Source organism: Pituophis catenifer, unplaced genomic scaffold (genome assembly GCF_029215685.1).
Source record: "Pituophis catenifer annectens isolate HBS135680 unplaced genomic scaffold, rPitCat1.0.hap2 SCAF_14, whole genome shotgun sequence".
NCBI classification, from domain to species: Eukaryota; Metazoa; Chordata; class Lepidosauria; order Squamata; family Colubridae; genus Pituophis; species Pituophis catenifer.
Genome location: NW_027256894.1, coordinates 2693013 through 2714211, shown reverse-complemented (window position 1 = coordinate 2714211; position 21199 = coordinate 2693013). Strand labels below are relative to the sequence as shown.

The following is a 21199-nucleotide window of genomic DNA, read 5'->3' as shown; positions in this document are numbered from 1 at the left end:
TCGGAACATTTGAAGTGCACGGATGATTAATGTTTCCGACAATTTTGGAGGAGAGATTTTAAAATGGCAACTCCGGAGCTTACTGTACGGTTCAGATCTATTGTCTCTCATGTCCGCTAATGAGCATTTTAATTACAGCGTGGAATAGGGCACCGAACCATGCGAGAGGCCAAATCCTCCATTGGAAAATAGCGATGGAAAAAAGTCAGTTTCAATTTGGCTCCTTGCTGGGGTTGTGTTTTTACTGCTGAAAGCACGTGGCTGGTAGAGAGGATTGGGCAGGAGGCTGCAAGTTTGTGTTCCAACTCAGATGGCCAAATAAAAGGCCCGTTCATTGGCTCCAGCTCCTTGTTACCACTTCTCGTTCTTTATGCAGTAATAGCTTCTCGTTTCCTGTGAAGCACAATAAGATCTTTCCAATAGGCCAGAGAACAATGCTGGATCCATTTAAGAATTTAATTTCAGCATGTTCTAAATGTCACACCTGGATGAAGCAGACCCTTCTCCATTTTCCTTATAGCCCAATTAGAGGAACAGGAGAAACAGTCACTGGCTAGTAGCAACCAGCTCTTTGGGGGCAAAATAATGGCAGCACCTCCAGGCTTCGTTGATATGACTAATTGGACAGATGGGCCGACCAGGTGAGAGTAGCTGATGGGTCTTCCACTCTCAGTGAGAGAGGGGATTTGCTGTCTATACACATATATATGTATATGTTTTCAAAGCATTTGATTAGGTTAACAGAGTTGGAAGGGACCTTGTAGGTCATCTAGTCCAACCCCCTGCCTAAGCAGGAGACCCTACACCATTTCTGACAAATGGCAGTCCAGTCTCTTCTTGAAAGCCTCCAGTGATGAAGCTCCCAACAACTTCCGAAGGCAACTTCTGTTCCATGGGTTGGTTGCTCTCAGTGTCAGAAAATTTCTCCTTATTTCCAGGTTGGATCTCTCCTTGATCAGTTTCCGCCCATTATTCCTTGTCTGGCCTTCGAGTGCTTTGGAGAATAGCTTGACCCCCTCCTCCTCTCTGGCAGCCCCTCAAATATTGGAAGGCTGCTGTCATGTCTCCCCTGCCACGCCCAGTTCCTGCCACCATTCATCGTATATAACATATATATAAATTTCATTTTGTTAGATAGGTGTTCAAGTCTGTCAAGATCCATCTGGATGTTGAGCCTATCATCTAGAATGTTGGCTATTCCTGCCAGCTTAGTATCCTCTGCAATGTATAAGCAGACACACACATACATATAATGCAACACACACAATATGGTTATGTCATAAAAGAAAGAAAAGAAAACAAACATTTTATTTATTATGAAATAAACAAACAAACAAACTATCTGGAATAAAGAGAAAGAGAAAAATGACTTTCAGAAAGGCCTGTGGGAATGCTGTCCTGCCCTTTGAGCAGACTTCTGGGTGTTCAGAAGGGGAGCCTTAGGGAGGACTCGTCCACTTAACCTTTCCATGCGTCAAATGTGGAGCCCAAATTCTCTTTTGGAACATGAAATTCAGCCAATGGCGATCTCTGCTAACCGTAAAATAAAAAAGAAAACCAACAATTGGGCAAATCCTTCGGGGTTTTGAGGAGAAGAGGACAGGATGGTGTGTCAGGACTGAACCCCCAAAGCTTTTGACCTGTCTAAGGCTAACATAAAGGAGCCTAACAGTTGGTTTTTGCAAAAAGCTGTAATATGGTTTGTTATCTTATTATTGCTATTTAACAAACATTACAGTTTGCTGCAAATAATATTGCTATTGTGATTACTTAATTATAATTATTGATACAGCTTCTTGTGAATTATTATCATTATCATTATTATTGTTGTTGTTGTTGTTGTTGTTGTTGTTGTTATTATTATTATTATTATTATTATTATTATTATTATTATTATTTCCAGCCAAAATACCCAAGTAAATGTGGTTGATTTGGTTGAATGTGGTATGAACCCAGCCTGAATTTTTTGCTTATGATTAAGGGTGACTTAGTGGCTTAGTCAACACATCTTGGTAAAACAAGCCAATTTTTATGTGGATCCAGCCAATAAGTATCACCTTCTATTCAATAAAGAACTTCCACATGAAACCAGAGTATTTTTAAGGAAAGAATTCCTACAGAATTGCTGTTTTCTGTTTTGTACAGAAGGATTCCAGAGTCATGCTCAGCTGCCAGGTTCTTGTTTTACAAATCGAACGATGTAGCCTGAAGAAATACTAATTTCTCTGCTGGCTAAGGCACTGTGGGTTTCCCCCCTTCCTTTTTATGCTGTCCTGACTCAAGTCCTGACCAGCAAGCGTGCGATGCCCCCAGCCCTAATGTGCCATTAACGATAGGTTAATGTACAGGATAATGTTTGACAGGCTCTGGGTTCATTACGCTTCTGAGTATATAAGATCTTCCTTGCAGAGGCCCATGGTCTCATTGCATTGTATCATGCAATAAAAATACCCTTTTAATATCACACCCTAATAAACTGTACTTGAAGTGCCATCGGAGGGCACCACAGCCCTTCCAGCAACTTAGCTTCCGGTTGCAACAGTTGGGAATTTCCATCTTATTTTATTGTTTCTGATCCAGATGTTTTCTCAGACTTGTCTCTAAAGGAAAGGCGATGGCCTCTGTGGTTTTGGTGCAGAGATAAATTCAGCTTTTCACTTTTGCTTACCATTGTGGGGCATAGCAAAGCCTTACTGCAAAATCCATGTCAACAGCAGGTACCCCTGAGCGAGTAGGGTCTCAGGATTGGGCCTTTGATGGATGGACGTTGGTGGGATCCAGAATGCTGTGCTGGACTCTACAAAGCTTCTGCTCAACTTCCCCCAAAAAAATGCTTGTTATGATGTAGAAGTCTGAAAGAGCTTTGAGAATATTTTTCCTCACCTGAGGTCCCGAACCTTTAAAGAGGAAGCCAAATTTTAGATTCCTTAAGTTCCATTACTTAATGCATTTAACATACACAAGATTACAATAAAGTATGTCTGAGCATGCTGTGCTGTGCAATAAACCACTTTGCTTGCCTACATTTGAAAAAATAAAAAAAAAGCTGCATAACCAGCCAAAGGGCCTTATGAACAAATGGGCCTCAGTTCACAAAAAATGTTCCTATGGGCCACAGTTCTCTTTTCATCTTGATCCTTTGTTTCTTGTTCTGCTCCCTCACTCCCAATATCTCTGTGCAAGAATGTTTAATTCTGTACCCGACCCAGGCACAGTCTTCTAAAAAAAAAAAATTGAAAAAGTGATGACAGAAAAATAGCCCATCAAATCTCTTCCAAAATACCCCAAACCTGCAGATTTGAAATTCTGATGTCAATAATAAATTTGAATAAAATGAGCAGCTGCAACCTTCTTAGATAAAGTCACTCTCCTTCCACCAGCTGTAACAAAAGAAAGTTTTGGAACAGAAATGTTTGACTAACTATCCAATATAACTGACAATGCCGTTCTTTCTGCTTCTTCAGGAAAGCGGAAGCTCTTTTGATTGTTTGAGGATTCAGCAGGTAAAAAAGTTCAGGAAAGTTCAATCAGAACTGAGCTGGAAAGGTCCTTGGAGGTCTTTTAGCCCAACCCTGCTCAAGCAGGAGACACTATACAATGTGAGACAAGTGGTTGTCCAGTCTCTTCTTTTTTTTTTTTTTAATTAAAAAGTTTTATCAAATATTACAACAATTTTTTCCATCCCTCCTCCCCCCCATCCCTCCTCCACCCTCTCCCCCCAACCCCCACCCCAGACTTCCCAGAGCAAATACAGGGTATAGCATTTAACAAACATAAACTAAAATATGCTAACTTTCTATAGACTCTTGCTCTTTAACTCCCCTTTCAACTAACAAAACATAATTCAAAAAGAAAAAATAATTCTGTTTTCCTTTTTTTTTTTCATTCATAAGCTATTTGAAACTTTTTAGTCCAATATTTGTTTTGAATATAGTCAATCCATCTTCTCCATTCCGATATATATCTTTCATTTGAATGGTCCTTCAAATACGCTGAAATTTTTGCCATCTCTGCTAAATTCACTACTTTTAATGTCCATTCTTCAATAGTAGGTAAGCCCTCCTTCTTCCAATACTGCGCCACCAGAAGTCTGGCTGCTGTTATTAAATTTAAAATCAATTTGGTCTCTATAACCGTACAATCTGTAATTATACCCAACAAAAAGAACTGTGGAGTAAATTTTATCTTCTTCTTGAGAATATTTTGGATAATCCACCATATTTTTATCCAAAATGCCTTAATTTTTTTACATGTCCACCATATATGATAATACACATATGTGATAATCATCACATTCGCATCTCCAACACTTAGGTTGCAAACTTGGATACATACAGGCTAGCTTTTTAGGATCTAGATGCCATCTATAAAACATTTTATAAAAGTTCTCTCTTAAATTTTGGGCTTGCGTAAACTTTACATTTCTAACCCATATTTTTTCCCACATTTCCATCATTATTGGTTCTTCAGGCTGTCCAGTCTCTTCTTAAAAACCTCCAATGAGGTTGAACTTCTGGTGGCAAGCTGTTCCACAGGTTAATTATCTTCACTGTTACAAAGTTTCTCCTTAATTCCAGGTTGCTTCTCTCCCTGATTAGTTTCCATCCGTTGTTTCTTACCTTCAGGTGCTTTGGAAATTAGGTTGACCCCCTCCTCTCTGTGGCAGCCCCTCAAATATTGCAATGCTGCTATCATGTCACCCTGGTCCTTCTTTTCTCCAGACTAGCCATGCCCAGTTCCCGCAACCGTTCTTCATTCAGTTTCTTCAGAAACAGAGCAAGAAAGTACACATTGCTTTGGGGGGAGGGGGGAGGTTCATGGCTCAGATCATTCCCAAAACAAAATGAATGCAATTGATTGGTTGGACAAAGAACCCTGGGAGGTCCAGGGGAAAAGGGGGGATTTTATCTATGCTGGTTTTCGCGTGAAAACTTTAGAACTGGCTTTGCTACTTCTGTGCCTATGTGGGATTATCAGTACAGTAATTCTACTCTTGGTAAAACAACGTCCCAGGAGTTTCTTTTGCTGCATTTACCAACAGAACAGATGAAGAAAGTCTTAACATCTGGATTAAGGATAAACCCAAGAAGGAAGGGAATTGGGAAAGTGCCAGGCACAATTGCTGAACAAAACTAAATGCTCTTTGGCCTCCTCCTCCTCCTCCTCTCTAAAGGTCTTGGAAAGAGTTAATCGCCTTACACAAAATTGGTGGCTCTAAAAAGGCAGCCTTACTCAAGAAAACGAGATGTGACAAGTTCATTTAAAATGCCTGTTTTGTCATTGTTTATCTCATTTTCAGAGTTGGCAAAGAAAATTAGGCTGGCTGACACTCACCCACTATCATCTCCAGGCCTCTGACCTGACCTGACCGGGGCCGAATCTTTTGCCCCGAAAGAGTGGACTTTCCGCAGAAGATGCTTGAGCCGTTCCTTTCTTCAGCCCTTGAGCCCACGAGAAACTTATTAGCATATCTTCGTCTTTAACAGCGAGCAGAGAATAATTGTTATTATTGCTTCTTGATAAGTGTGGGCCATGTAGGATTAAGGTCCTACTGGGCCAACAGAGACTCCTTAATGGGGAAAATGGTATTTAGTGGGTTGATTAAGCAAGGAACTAGTAGAAGGTGAGGAAAATTAAGATGTGTTTCTTTAAAAATACAGAGAAGCAAACATGTGTCTCCATTTTTAACATTCATTGTCTTGTACCTAATACAGGTAGTCCTCAATTTATAATAGTTCATTTAGGGACCATTCGAAGTTACAACAACACTGAAAAAAGGGACTGTTGCAGTCTCCCCAGGGTTACATGAGCAAAATTCAGACGCTCGACAACTGACTCGTATGTATGACGGTTGCAGTGTTCCTGGGGTCACGCAATCCCCTTTTGCGACCTTCTGACCAGCAAAGTCAATGGGAGAAGCCAGATTCACTCAACAACCCTATTACTAACGCCACAACTGCATTAATTCACTTAATAACTGTGACATGATAAGTTGTAAAATGGAGCAAAACCTATTGTCTCGCTTAGCAAGAGAAACGTTGGGGTCAGTTCTGGTTGTAAGTTGAGGACTACCTGTCTTAGCCTAATTCTGATGGATGCTGGACTCCTGCTCTCAGTCCTGGGGTTTTGTACCAGGCACATTCATTCCCTTAGATCTCTCACAATTGTTTTGAGCTGCACTGGTGCCAAACAAGGAGCTCTTCATCCTTGTAGGAATGTTGCCTTGACATGACCGTCTTTTCCTTCTTTCTACCTTGCAACCCTTGCAGTGCTGTAATTGGGTAGTAGCATCCTCTCAATGAAGACAAGGCCACAGGCCAGTCCTGCCAAAAAGAACTCTGAATTAAAGAGGCAAGAAAGGGCCACAGGACTGAAGGCCAAGCTAGCTTCTCCACTGATGGCTGAAACTCAGGGGAAGGACTAAGAGTACCGGCCTTGATCAGATACAGGTGCAGGGATATCCAAGTTGGGGGCAAGCCCAGAGAATAAGGTGATAAGCCAAGAGGTGCCAAATGGCTCATGAGCCAAGATCTGACCTTGATGGCCTTCAGTTCACAGAATTCTTAGCAACAGCCTTGCTGGATTTAGGAATTCTGGGAGCTGTTGAACATCTGGGAGTTGCCACAGTTGGGAGGCATTGGATTAACTGCTGGCCCCTCCCTTCTTTAAAGTGGGATCCTTGTGGGATCCTTCTGCAACATCAGCTCCTGCCCTGGTTCCAGAAACAGAGGGGCCAGATCCCTCACCCACAAAGTCTCTTGTCTGGAGGAGTGTTCACCGCTAGAGAAAACGCATTTCAGGCTTCTGCGCATTTACATTTCTGCACCATTACTTGATAAAATGAAGGGACTCTCTACTGGGAGATTTAAGAATTGTGGAATTTTTAGATCTGGAGCAATATTACTCAGGAATAAAGGGCCTCCCTCCCCCTCCCCTGGAAGCTGGTGAAGCGCAGAAGGACCCTCATTCTCTTTTCTTTCCCTCTCTCTCTTGTTTTCCATTACTTCCTTCCATGCTTGTTGTGTTCTATTTGTTTCTTCGTTCTTTAGAAATGAGAATGTCGGGTTAACAAATGGGGTCTGTCTCTTTCTAACTGCCTGGAACTTCATTATACCTGCATGAACTGCCAGCTCCATTTCCAGTGTGGCTGGCTTGTTCTGGTGCCCACCCCCCCCCCCGCCCTCCAGCCTCTCTCACTCCCTCCAGCTCTCCGCTTCTTCCTGCCCCAGGAAAATCCACCACCACCCCCGCCAAGGGGGAAAGCATTGAGACAAGGGCAGCTTTCTCTGCTGTTGCTGCTGCTGCTTCCTTTTTATTTCTCAAGCTGACCTCTCTTTGGGGGGCAGAAGAGGCCTTGCCCTTACATCTCCTGGGTCTGGACAACTTAGCAAGTGGAATCCTCCTGCAGGAGATTTTTTTTCCCCCAGCCATTCTTCGGCAGTGACTGCTGGGCTTTTCATACATACTTGTTTCTTAGGTTGCCATCCCATCTTTTTTTTTTTTTTTTTTTTTATTTGATTTATATGCCGCCCTTCTCCGGAAACTCAAGGCGGCTTACAATGCGTTAAGCAATCTCATGACTCTTGGCATGTCACAGTGGTTACAAAGGATGGCAATTAAACATTGACATTGAAATCGCTCCATCAGAATCACGTAATGCAACCAACCCCAAAGTTCTCCAGAATGAACTGGCTGGTTAATTTTCAGAAATGTCCATTCCAAGGAAATGTTCTGTATTGAGGTCCAATCATCTCAGTAGCAGCCACTCGTAGGGTCAGGCCCACTCTAGAGAGAGAAGAAAAAGATGGACCTTTCCTCCAAAGCATCTGAAGGCAGGACAGGAAGCAATGGGTGGAAGCTCCTTGGAGGCAGATCCAACTTGGAAATAAGGAAGAATTTCCAAACAGTGAGAACGATTAATGAGTGGAGCCACTTGCCTCAGGGCAACCTGGTCTCCCCAGATATGGGAAGGTGCATACTGCTCCCCTTTCGCCTTTCAGCCCCAATCCAGGAGCCTTTGCGAAAGGGGAGCAGTACGCTCCTTCCCATATTTGGGGAGACCAGGTTGCCCTGATTGAAAAAAGAGTATCGTGTTTTTCGTTCCATAAGATGCTCCTGATCATAAGACACACCTAGGTTTAGAGGAGGAGAACAAGAAAAGGAATATCTGCCTCTGCCTCCCAGCATCCATCCGGTATTCATCTGGCTAGCGTCCTTGTAACAAACAGCCTGGTCAGCTGCCTGCTCCATGTCTGCTGCCTCCTCCTGGAAACACTGGAGCCTTCGCCACTGAGCAGCTGATTGGCGGTTGGATCGGCCTCCCGGAATACCACCAATCAGTTGTTCCAGGCGGCAGGATCACTGCCGCCGTTCACCACTGCTGCCTGTCGCCCATATTCGCTCCATAAGACGCACAGACATTTCCACCCACTTTTTTGGGGGGGGGAAGTGGGTCTTATGGAGCAAAAAATACGGTAATCTCTCCCCTGGTACAGCTGACAAAGCGAGGAGAACCTGTGGCTTAGAGGTTAATACATCTACCTAACATGCAAGTAGCCCGGGTTTGAATCCCAGAAGGGTATGGCTAGCTGATGAGAGCCAAATACCTTGAAATAGATCTATACTCGTCTCCCTTTATTTCTTGGTCAGTAAATCTAAATTTAACACTGTCATTGGAGGCTTTCAAGAAAAGACTGAACAGCCATTTGATCGGAATGGCGTGTGGTCTCCTGCCTTGAGCAGAAGACTCTGAGGACCTTTCCAGCCCTTGTATTCTGTGTTCTGTAGTGGAGGACATTTATTTTTGTTTTTCCAAATCTCTTGCCAGCCATTGGACACTCAGGAGGCCACTTCCAGGTTTGCCCTTGACTGTCTTCTGAGGACTGGAATTTTGGCCGAACTGCCAGATGGCTGGTGGGGCCAAGAAAAGACTTGGCCCATTTTTCTCGGAAAAAAGAGATTCATGCTGGAAACCAGCAGAATCTGCCTAATAGCTGATCTTGCTAGCTCTGTGAACCTCCTGCTCCCTTGCCTGCAACCTCTTGATTTGTTCCGTGACTCTGGTTGGGTTTGTGTGGCTGCTTATTTAAAAGGCAAGACAGGTAATTCCAGCCTTAACTGTGAATGAGGACATCTTTTCTGCTCCTCCAGGGATCTCCATGAGTTTTACAAACAGTTAAGCGAATTTAACCTTGTGGCATTTGCTGAAGAGTGATTACTGTAAGGAATCTGGGTCCTGAAGAACTAAGCATGGGATTTGAGTGGAAGGACATGGCGGGGGGGGGGCACAGGGGTCTGGCTTGGGTTCTGACAAATACCACGTTAGGCAATTAAAACAAATAACACTGAAAGTATACAATTCTTTCCTTTTGTAAGAATCTAGGGCAGAATTTCTCAACCTTGGCAACTTTAAGATGTGTGGACCTCAATTCCCAGAATTCCCCATCCAGCATGGATTCTTTGGTTTCGTCTTGCACAAAACCATCTAGATCAGTGTTCCTCAACCTTGGCAACTTTAAGATGTGTAGATGTCAACTCCCAGAATTCCTTAGCCAGCCACAGTGTCTGGGGAACTCTGGGACTTGAAGTCCACACATGCTAAAGGTTGAGAAAAACATTATTTAGAGGCAGGGGAAAAGAAAGACAGGAAAGAGATCCCAACACTATTCATCAGCAGGAGGAAGGGTCAAGCAAGGGTGCATCTGAGGACACACTTACCTTGGGGCAGAAACGGGAGGAATTTAGAATAATCTGAAAGCTTATTCTAAATTCTAAGCTTTACCCCATCCAGGGGGGTTGGAGACATTGCATTCATAAATGCAAAGTGACACAGGAAGGCCTTCCCTTGCCTAAAGAGCAGGACACCAGTTGTGGCATCACTTGCATGTTACTCCCCTGAAGTCCAAAGGAGATTAAGTAAATCCCCATCTTCCTAATGTGATTACATCTCAAAGCTTCTTCTTACCAGCATTTTCCTCTCTCCCTGTCCCCACGCCATCTGTGCATCTTCTGTGCCTATCTGCTTCTTTCGTGTCACACCCTTCAGCCCAACCAGTCCTTTGCTCCTCACACTCCCACCTCTTCTTGAAGACTTTGGGGCCATGTTACTAAGTCATTAGTCTTGAAGGAAGTTACGTATGTTGGAGATGAGTAAAACATGTCACTTAGACCTCTAAAAGAAAGTTGCACGTTTTCAAAATTATTTCACAGCTCCTCCTTCTATCCTCCCGTTCATCCCAAATCGAAGAGCAGAGAACAGTCCTGTGGCCTTCTGAGAACAGGACATCATGCATTATATGCCGGTCTCATATGGCCCAACACAAAGCACAGAAACTGGTAGCATCTGCCAGAGCTTTCAGATCTGGGTTCCTGTTCTTTGCTTTTCAACCTTGGCAGTAAAGTAATTCAGAATCCTAGAACAATGTTTCTCATCCTTGAATAACTTGAAGATGTGTAGAATTCAACTCCTAGAATTCGTTAGCCAGCATGACTGGGGAGTTCTGGCAGTTAAAGGCCACACACGTCTTCTAGTTCAGGGGTCTCCAACCTTGGAAACTTTAACACTTGTGGACTTCAACTCCTAGAGTTGAAGTCCACAAGTCTTAAAGTTGCCAAGGTTGGAGACCCCTTTTCTAGTTGCCACGGTTGAAAAACATTGCACGAGGGCCATCTCCTGTTGCCTCCTTAGATGATCCTGGACTCAAGAGAGAAAAGGGGGCTTCTCCATGGCTTTGTGTAACTGCAGATCCCACATTTTGTCCTGCCTTTGAAATGTATCAAAATCAATACAAAGAGGAGAATGTTTCCAGCACATGGGAAACCTATTTTGTCTTCTCTTCAGCTGCTTGAAAAGCCCCTTTTCAGTTCCCAGCATGTATTGAGCCTTCAAAAGAAAAACACACAGTTTATTTTTCAACTTAAAAAACACAGAGAGAGACTGATAGTTATACATGAGCTACATATTTCAATGATAAAACCCCACCCTCTTTTTAGTAGGTTGTGTTCACACAGTCGGGATGTCTTGCAAAAGTCTTTAGCAGGATGACAAGAATGTTGCATTTCCTTCACTCCTCAGCTCTTTGACCCTCTTAACTGAGCCCACTTTTTCTTCTTTTAGGGCCACCTCTTTATTGTGCAGTACAATGACGGGAATGCCGAAGTGGTCTCCATGTGGGTGTGTCGGACCCTGGAGGAGAGGCGTTTGCAGCAACAGGGATCGCAGTGAGAGGAAGAGAGATGCGCTGCCTCCCACGAGACAGCAGCCTCCCAAGAGCTTCATGGCAAATGCATTTCAGAGTGGAGCCTGCCGGGAGAGAGACGGGGTCTTTTTCTTCAAGAAATTCAGCAGGAGTCCTTTGCCCCCCCGGCTCTCACTGCCCCCTGCATCCTTAAGACAACACGAACATATATTTTATAAACCGAATGTATATATGTTGGCCTCCAAGTATTTTATACGCTTTGGGGTCTTTGCTAGCTAAGCATAAGGACATGAGCAGAAAATGGAGGTCCTGTGGACTCGGTCAGGTGCCTGCTTTGGATTGGGATTTGAAACTGAACGTTAGATGATGGACCGGTGAAAGAAAATGGATCAAGATGAAAGAATAAAAAAGTGTAAGCAGTATCTGCCAAAGGGAGCGTGCTAGATTTATTTTTGGAACAGACAAGTGTGTGCTTGCACTATCCCCTATACTCACTTCTTATGTAGGACGAGGTGGACACCAAGGACATCAAGAGATTTTAGCAGAAGATGAACAGGAGGGAAAGTTGGGTTGGGCTTTCATTTGCTGCTGATGTTATTACGTTGAGCAGTAGAGCAATTCCTTGGGGTTGGTCTAAAGTTCATTCTTAGGGGAATTCTTGCCAGAACTGCAGAAGAGGTGCTGCTGGCCATGGTTGATCGCAAAGTTGGACCCTTTGATTGGAAGCTTCGTTTGTTCCTATTCAGCAAACCTAAAATATACTTAAATCACTGATCTCTCTCTCTCTCTCTTTCTTTTTTTTCCTTTCTTTCTTTCTTTCTCTCTCTCTGTCTTTATCTCTCCACAAATGTTGCCTGAGGCTGATGTGACTTATCATTCATTTGTTCAATTAAATGTGTATGTTTGTTCAACCAACACCAATGAAAGCTGCAATAGCTAGGTTTTTAAAACACCAGGCTAAATTGAGCCTGGGCAGTTGGTGACTGAAGATGGTCTGGGAAGCCATACTGTCAAAAGTTACCTATTGACTTAGCAAGTTGTGTGAACCGTGCCATCCTATTAAGCTGCAATGTTTTTATTTGTTTATTTATTTGTCACACCAATATATCTTCTGCCGATTTACCAGACTCTAGGTGGTGTACCTGGATAATGCAATTTATCTGTTTGTGTATAACATTATGGGGGATAGCGATTGCGTCTTCTTACCTAGTTCAGGGTTTAGCATCTTAGCTGCAGCTGATCCAGATGAAGTCTATCCATTAACCTCGCCAAACGGAGTCATGTGTCAAATGGAGACTAACTCAAAGAAGCGAGGCTGGGAGTTGTGCAACCCTCTGATGTTTTAACCTTCAGTAGCTACTCTGCAAGAAGGACCAAAAACAGGAAGAAGGAAATTGTGCTGTAATCCAGTCCACCAACAACCAACAACCTCTGGACTCAGTGTAAAAGGAGTCCAGCCTTTGATAGCAAAAAAGGTTCTCTGCACTCTAAAACGTGGACCTGTTGCCCTCTTCAACTTTTGTCCCCCATCTAAATAATTATGACATTAAAAGACTATGCTGAAAGTTTAAGAATTTGGGTCTTTCTTAGTAAAGGTAAAGGTTTCCCTGTCCAGTCATGTCCCGACTGTACAGCATAGTGGTCATCTCCATTTCTTAGCAGAGGGAGCCAGCGTTATCCAAAGACATTCCGACGGTCATGTGGCCAAGGTGCATAGGACACTGTTATGTTCCCAATGAACTGGAACCCATGTATCTACTCACATTTGCATGCTTTTGAACTGCTAGGTGGGCAGGAGCTGGCGAGGATGGGAGCTCACCCATTGCATGGCACTTGGGTCTCAAACCCAGGCTGTCAGTTGTCCAGCTGTTTTTAACCACTGAGCCATTGTGCCCCTCAGGGTTTTTTTTAAAATCACTAATATTTCATCTTTGTTCTAAATTTGCTTTAGAATAGAATAGAAACTTTATTTAGTCGTTTGACCATATCTTTCAAAAAAAACTAATGCAAATATACAAATAGATACAAAAAACCACAATTGGACATGTTCACAGTAAATTGTCATCCCGACAGTTAACCCCAATCTTATTTTAAAATGCTGTTTTCTTCAAAATGGCCTTTGAAATCAAGAGTGCAGACTTACTAGTGATAACGCAGGTTCCTTCCCTGCAAACAGACATTCTTGAGTCTTTTAGACCAGTGCCATTGTTCTTTTTAATGCACTCCAGCTCCTCTGCTATTTATTCTTGAGGAAGTCCTTCAGAAGCCCACCGTCTTGGGGTGGTTGATAGGAAGCAGAATTGCTTACCGAGAAGGCTCTGTTTGTGGTGCTCCATCACTTGAGCTCTGAAGAAGGATCCAAATGGGTTGGAGGCCTTTGTAGCGCGAAACAACTTCTGCTGAACAATTACAACTCCTAACCGTTACTTTGAAGGCAGCCTGGAAAAGGTTCTGCTTCCTTCCTTGAAGGGATCATCCATCTCCAGGTGAAGGATAGAGATTGCAGGCGTGAACTGATAGACGAAAGTTTGTCTTAATTGCTACAATGTCACAGCCTCTCTGGCAGATAACACTACAATGAATGACTCCGTGGACTGGTGGCTGCAGGTGCTTTTTCTAAAAGTGAGACAAATTTCCTTCCCTTTAGCCAGTTGGGCTGAAACGGCTCTTTCTTTTGCTTCTTTTCCAACACTTCACATAGAGCCCTCTGGTCTAAAGCATATTTCTGTTTAATTTAATTTAAAAATCACATTAAGTTCCCCATTTACTTACATTAAGGCTTTTTGGGGGGCAAAGAAGACAGTTGCAGCCTGGAGTTTACTGCTGAAGAGCCTTGCGTGTTTTTGAACCTTATTTTCATTTATCAGCCATACCTCAACTATTGATAATCCACACTGATTCTTTAAGCGTGTTTTAAGGGAATAATGTGTTCTGAAAATGTCAACATTCAGTGACAGCCCCGCTAATAAAGATGTTTTGGATCTGATGATGCTTTATAATTAGCCATTTACCCATTGCACCCAGCTTGAATTAACCTGTTACACATAATACAAAATGATCTCAATTGGATGTACAAAGTAATATATAAAATGTGAACAGTCTTGTCATTATTTTTGTTGATCATCATGTAAATCTCAACTTGCATACCTGCTTGGTTTGGTAATTAAATGCAATGTTTCCTTCTTTCTCTCCCTACTGCAAAGGATCAGCAAACCCTAGTAAGTCAAGGAGAACAGTGGAAAAAATGGGATCACAATTAAATGTAAAGACAGTGAGCAATAAGCCTTAGAATTGAGACTTAAGATACTGAAGTGGTGAAGGGCTTTCCGGATCAATCATCAACAGTAAGGAACAAGTCCTCCAGTGCTTACTAGAGATGCCAGGAAGGCCTTGGCAGAGACCTTCAGATGCCAGGATATCTACAAAGAACCAAATGGTGCAGGCAATGATACTGTGGCATTTTGTGGAAGTGAAAGTTGGACTTCGAAGAAGCAGGACAAGAAGGACATTGATGCTTTTGAACTCTGTTATTAAGCTGGTTATTAAGACCAGCTGCCTGCAATTACTGCAGGGTTCGAATCTCACCAAGGCTCAAGGTTGACTCAGCCTTCCATCCTTTCTAAGGTAGGTGAAATGAGGACCCAGTTTGTGGGGGCAATAAGCTGACTTTGTATAAATATACAAAAGGATGAAGGCTATTGCAGAGCACATTGTAAGCCGCCCTGAGTCTTTGGAGAAGGGCGGCATATAAATCAAATTAAAAAAAAAAAAAACTCTGGTGTTGGAGAAGACTCTTGAGAGTACCTTGGACAGCCAAGAAAATAAACAAATGGATCACTGAATCAATCAATGCTGAGTTCTCACTTCAAACCCAAATAACAAGGCTCAAATTGTCATCTTACTTGGGGTATATTACACAAAGACCTACCTTTCTGGAAAAGGCTTTAATGCTGGGAAAGATAGAAGGATGACAAGCAGCAGGGTGGATAATGCAATAGTTATAAAGAGCTGTTGGAAGACCTGAAGAACCATGTTAGGTATGGGATGGAATTCAGAAAATCAATGTGATTGCTAAGAGTCAACAACAACTTGAGAGCACTTTATCATCCATGAACAGATACGCCCCATATTGGAAAGGCTGCATGGGATGGCAGTTGGTCTAGACTGGAGAAGTCCCAACTTAACTGCATCTCCAACTATAACATGACTGTGGTCCACTGCTTCTCTCTTAGGCCAGCCTACCTCACATTTCCACAATTGTGGAAAATTGGAGGAGGGGATGTTCTGCATATGATCATGAGAAAAAGTGGGACATGTATCTAATAAACACTCAACAGGGGTGCTTTGATCGTGATTCAGTGAGCTGCTTCTCTCTGCTTTTTGTTCTAGTAGCATTCAAGTGAATTCAGTAATTCCTTAAATGCAGCCCCTTTCATGTTTGGAAGCCTGGAAAAAGAGATCTGAAGGACTTTGGCAGGAATCAAGGCATCCTCCAAGGGAAGGAATGGGCACCAGTTTCCAGTCACTCAGCCACGGAAAGATGTTTGCTTTGCACCATTTCTTGAACTTGGCTTCGGCAATGGGGTCGGAAGAGAAGTGGGGGGGGTCAAAAAAAGTCATGGTGGCATCATCAGCCGTGCAGTCAGAGCCCTGTCCACATTTCTGATGTGCCCTCCTGTTATTTTACTTTTTTATTCTCTCCCTGGGGCCTTCCATGGACACCCCTAAACCAGCTGCCTAGATTTGGGGTCACCTGGAGCTCTTTTCTCGCCCAGGCAGCATTGCAATTGTTTCTGAAGTTCCTCCAATTAACTCTCCCTGATTAGCTTTGCTCAGCTTTAGCTTTTAGTCAAAGAGAAGGCAGAAGAAATTAGTTTCCACTGGTTTTTCATTATGTATAAAATATCAGGCTGATAACAGGCTAAGGAGCATCCCTAACAATGAGGGGAAAATAAGTCCAGGGCAGAGGACAGGCAGGGTTGTCCATTCCTCATGATGGGGGGAGCTGCAATTAAATAGCTTCAGTTCTCTCTCTGGGGGTTCCTGATGGGAATCGGGTTCATTGCAAGCAGCTAAGCAACCCAAGTTACTCTATATGGTGTCATTGCCGTCAGGGCTCATTTCTGGGGAGTTTCAATTTGGCTTGTGTAACGCAGCCTCCCCTGACCGGGTGTCCTGCAGATATACTGGACTACAACTCCCAGAACCCCTAGCAAGTCCAAGCATCACTAATGATTCAGCACACATGAAGGGTGTCAGAGAGGGAAGGTTAAAACAATCAGTAAGGAAGTCCTAATTTTCCTGAGCCGTGTTGACTGTCTCATGGCTTTGATGACTGCTGTGTAAGGAGCAATGAAATAATACAAGTCGTATTATTTGTGGAAGGTGTAAGAATTACACACTTTTTCAGGAAAGCATAACATTTGTTAGCTTTGTAGAATAATCTGTTATTAAGCACTTAGGAACACCGAAGACCGATTACAAAGAATTCATGTCTACTTGTGCAGCAGTCTGATAACTTATATGGGGGTTCTACATTGAATTGTCTTATAGTGCACGATCTGCTTCAGCACAATGTTTCTAAATCAAAAACTAATCATTTGTATTTAAGCAATGTATTACGGTATTTCTTCCTGACATCACTGAATCCGCAGTGTGACATAAAATTCAGTGAAATTCTAATAGTTTTGTGATAAGCTCAATTTCTAAAAGTGAATAGAGTAGAGTAGAGTAGAATAGAATAGAATAGAATAGAATAGAATAGAATAGAATAGAATAGAATAGAATAGAATAGAATAGAAAGGGACCTTGGAGGTCTTCTAGTCCAGCCCCCTGCTCAAGCAGGATAATTTATATCATCTCAGACTAGTGACTGTTCAGTCTCTTCTTAAAAACCTCCATTGTTGAAGCACCCACAATTTCTGGAGGCAAGCTGTTCCACTGGTTAATCATGGTTATAACGGCATATTTTTTTCAAAACAATCCATGTATTTGTCTGTGGCTGCTGTAATGTGGGCATTTATATGAAAGAGTGTATGTTTATATGCTCTTGTGTTTCTATACAGTACTCGGCAAGAGCAATGTTTCTCAACCTGAATTACTTTAAGAGGAGTGGACTCTAACCAGCTGGGAATTCTGAGAGTTGAAGTCACTCATCTTAAAGTAGCTGAAATTGAGAAACGATGGTATATGGTACACATGAATTAAACGTCTCACATGCTTCTACTATGAATAGAATACAGTAGAGTAGAATAAAGTATATTATTATATTACATTCGGCAAGCAAGAGCAGCACTTTGATGATAAGGGACCACCAGAAATCCCACCCCATGAAGCTGTCAGGAGCTAAGCTCAGTTCAAGGGAGTCTTTACATTTCTCTAATGTGTCGTTTCCTCTGTTGACAGTCATTGTAGTTTATTCTGCCAGGCTCAGACATTCACATATGTCCAATAGTTTAAATCTGTTGGAATACGCTCGCCATGTTTGAGAGCAAACTGCTGTGAATTTGGCATTTTCTCTGCAAAACGGTAAGTGAGCTGCATTAAAGAGGGGAAGCCAAGAGACTGAAAACCTACCTAATTGGTAATTGAGTATTGAATTATGTGCCTCTAGAACTTCGGTCCCCTTTGTTCTAGGGGGTTGAGTGGAGAAACCCGAGAGGTGAAGTCCACCTATCTTGAAGCTGCCAAGATTGAGGATCCCCAGATCTCACACAGATCTCTTCTGTCTTCATAATGGGCAAAAACAATACTCACAGAGTTCAAATCCTCCATTATCTCAGGCTATTATTGTACACTTGAAATTAGTTTTGTCTCCATCCTAGGTTGGTTGATTTTTTGCTATTATGATCCCTTCTGATGAGAAACTCCACAATATCCATGTTGCATTTATTTTAATTAATTAATTAATTAATTTACTTACTTACTTACTTACTTACATACTTAAAAGATACATACGGCCATCAATCTTAAAAAACTCTGGGTAACTTACACCAAGAAATAAAACAATAATAAAACATAAACCAAAACCCTGCACCATAATCATCCCGCTTGGGGCACCGCAGATTCAGCTCATCTCCTTCCATGCTTTCTACCTATACAATCCCAGCATCTCCCTAAAAGGCCAGAAGTGAGGGTGGGGAGGGCTGAGGAATCACCAGGGCCTGGTGGCTCAGCAGACTGATAGCATTGTGATTAACACCAGCTGCCTGCAATTACTGCAAGTTCGAATCTCACCAGGCTCAAGGTTGACTCAGCCTTCCATCCTTTCTAAGGTAGGTAAAATGAGGACCTGGTTTGTGGGGGCAATAAGCTGACTTTGTATAAATATACAAAAGTATGAAGGCTATTGCTTAACGCCTTGTAAACCGCCCTGAGTCTCCGGAGAAGGGCGGCATATAAATCAAATTAAATAAATAAATAATAAATAAATCAGCAGGGGGGGTGTTCCACAAGGTAGGGGCAGCCACGAAAAAGAGTGTCCCATCAGATAGCAATAGCACTTAGACTTATATCCCGGTTCACAGTGCTTTGCAACCCTCTCTAAGTGGTTTACAGAGTCAGCATTTTGGCCCCCCAAGAATCTGGGTCGTCATTTTACTGACCTCAGAAGGATGGATGGCTGAGTCAACCTTGAGCCTGGTGAGAATCGAACCACCGAACTGTTGGCAGCCAGCAGTCAGCAGAAGTAGCCTGCAGTACTGCACTCTAACCACTGCGCTACCGTGGCTCAGATGGCATGATTTCAGGGAGGAGACCCCGAGCATGCCCACCGCACCCTATCTGTTCTAGTAGGAAGATATTTTGCAGTCCCAGAAATATCATCAGATCAAATGATATTATTCCTTAGGGGCAGGGGTGGGTTCCACTTACCTTTACTACCGGTTTGCAATGGGAGCGCACATGCACAGAAACTTCTGCGCATACACAGATCATCCATGATGACGTCTGGGCGGGTGGGCAGAACCTCCCGCTGCCATTACTACCAGTTCGCAAGAACCGGACCGAACTGGGACAACCCACCACTGCTTAGGAATAGTTGCAGGTTTTATCAGTATGGGGCCTAAAAATAATGACAGTACAATTTACTCTTGAATATACTAATGAACATGAATATTGAATGATGCTGTGGATCGGGAGCAATCCAGAGTAGTCCTGCCTTTTCCATTCTGCAGTGTTTCTTAAAACAGCACCCTATGTTCACTGTCAGTACATTTCAATGACTGGCCCTTTGGGTGGGGGTCCCCATGTGCCAGGAGTTGCTGACATTGTTAACTTCTTAGTCTGCTGCCCATAACACACTCTTTCCCTCAGCTCTTGGCATTCAGAGATCTGATGGCAGGAGAGGAAAAAGTCACTTCAGTCCCTAGAATCACAGAATAACAGTGATGGGAGGGACCTTGGAGGTCTTCTAGTCCAGCCCTACTCGAGCAGGAGACCCTAGACCATTCAGGACAAATGGCTGTTCAATCTCTTCTTAAAAACTCCAGTGATGGAGCAGCCACAACTTCCGAAGGCAAGCACTGATGAATTATTCTCCCTGTCAGGAAATTGTTAAATCTAAATTTAACATAAATTTAACTTCAATTTTAAATGTAAATAAATTGTTAAAGTTAAGACTGTTAGATTGCAGAGCCTGGTTCTATATTTAGGATGAGAAATATGGCCTAGAATATCCATGTCTTGCTCAGTAGTATTTTTATTTTTTTAAAAAAAACCTTCTTTCCGCAATTGAGTTTGTAAAAATCGAATGTCAACCACTTTGTACGGTATCTGAAAACTTGTGTGTGTTCATTTCAGACGTGCAGTTACTCAAAAGGATTTTTGTTTTCTAAGGCGTCACTGGAGATTTTCCTGAAGTTTTGCTTATGTTAAAACTCTGCTTCGGAGAAAGATATTCTGCGTGTTTAAAAAGTAACTTTATCTTTCCTGGAGTCCCCAAATGCTTCAATTTGGCCAAGCTATTTTCCAGAGCAGGGTGCTGAGGGGGGAAACGTTCCTTGCCTCCTTTTCTTCACAGCCCCCTGCTGCCAGTTTGCCAAGGGCAAAGCGTCATTCTTTGTTTTCTCAACAGCCGTTTGAAAAAGCTCTCTTGGTGTGCGAATTTATTGGCACAGAGAACAATTCACAGAAAGGATCAAACTGTGACTTCAAAACAACCACCAAAACAGCAAATCTCAAACTCTGCCAGCTGAGGCACAAATTCTCCTTTGGATGAGTTCACACACAACAACATCCACTAGGTTCCGACTGTGCTTCATCACTAGATGTCCTGAAATATTTAATTGGAAATCTTTGGGTCAGTCTGGTTCCCAGTTCACAATCCTGCATGTTGACAATGGTTCTCCCACCCACCCACTGCCTGCTCATCGTGAGCTAGCACAATGCTAAAAACTTGCATCTCCCAAGATTTGTCTCTTAAGCAACTCTTCCAGGGAGTAGAAAACCACCTGCCCTTCCCTGATATACAAAAGTTGTACTAAGTCCCATCTTTTCTGATGGCCCACTTACGATTCTTCAGAAAAAGAGCTCCTGCTAAGACTTGAATCATAGAGCTAGAGGAGACCTTGTAGTCCAACCCACTGCCCAAGACAGGAGTCCTTGTTCTATTCCGGACAAATGATTGTCCCATCTTTGATTGAAAATCACCAGCGATGGAAAACCCACAATTCCAGGAGACAAGCTCTTCCTTTGATTAATTGATATCACTAATAGGAAGTTTCTCTTTAGTTCCAGGTTGAGCCTCTCTTTAGCAAACTTCTACCTATTGGTTCTTGTCCTTTGAAGAATAAGTCAACCCCCTCTTCTCTGTTACTGCCCCTCAAGTACTGGAAGTCTGCTGTCATGTCACCCCTAATCCTTCTCTTTATTATGCTTTATTATACCCAGTTCCTGCAACCTTTCATCATATGTTTTTGCCTCCAGACCCTTTATTGTCTTTCTGGCTGTTCTCTGCACTCTCTATGGTCTCAGCATCCTTTTGGTATCGTGGCGACCAGAAT

At 42.8% G+C, this 21199-nt stretch overlaps 1 protein-coding gene across 4 annotated transcripts in view; it reads left to right on the top strand.

Annotated features, from left to right (window-relative positions):
- MAP2K5 (mitogen-activated protein kinase kinase 5) overlaps window positions 1–12763 on the top strand; it is a 161391-nt gene extending 148628 nt beyond the window's left edge. For 3 of the 4 annotated variants that reach the window (XM_070953374.1, XM_070953371.1, XM_070953372.1), the window contains one exon: window positions 11117–12763. In XM_070953374.1, coding sequence (XP_070809475.1) covers window positions 11117–11224 — 108 coding nt within the window. In that variant the 3' untranslated portion in view covers window positions 11225–12763. Of the gene's footprint in view, window positions 1–5299; window positions 5447–11116 lie in introns of those variants that run through there. The other variant, XM_070953373.1, reaches the window with a different exon arrangement.
- The last annotated feature ends 8436 nt before the right edge of the window (window positions 12764–21199 follow it).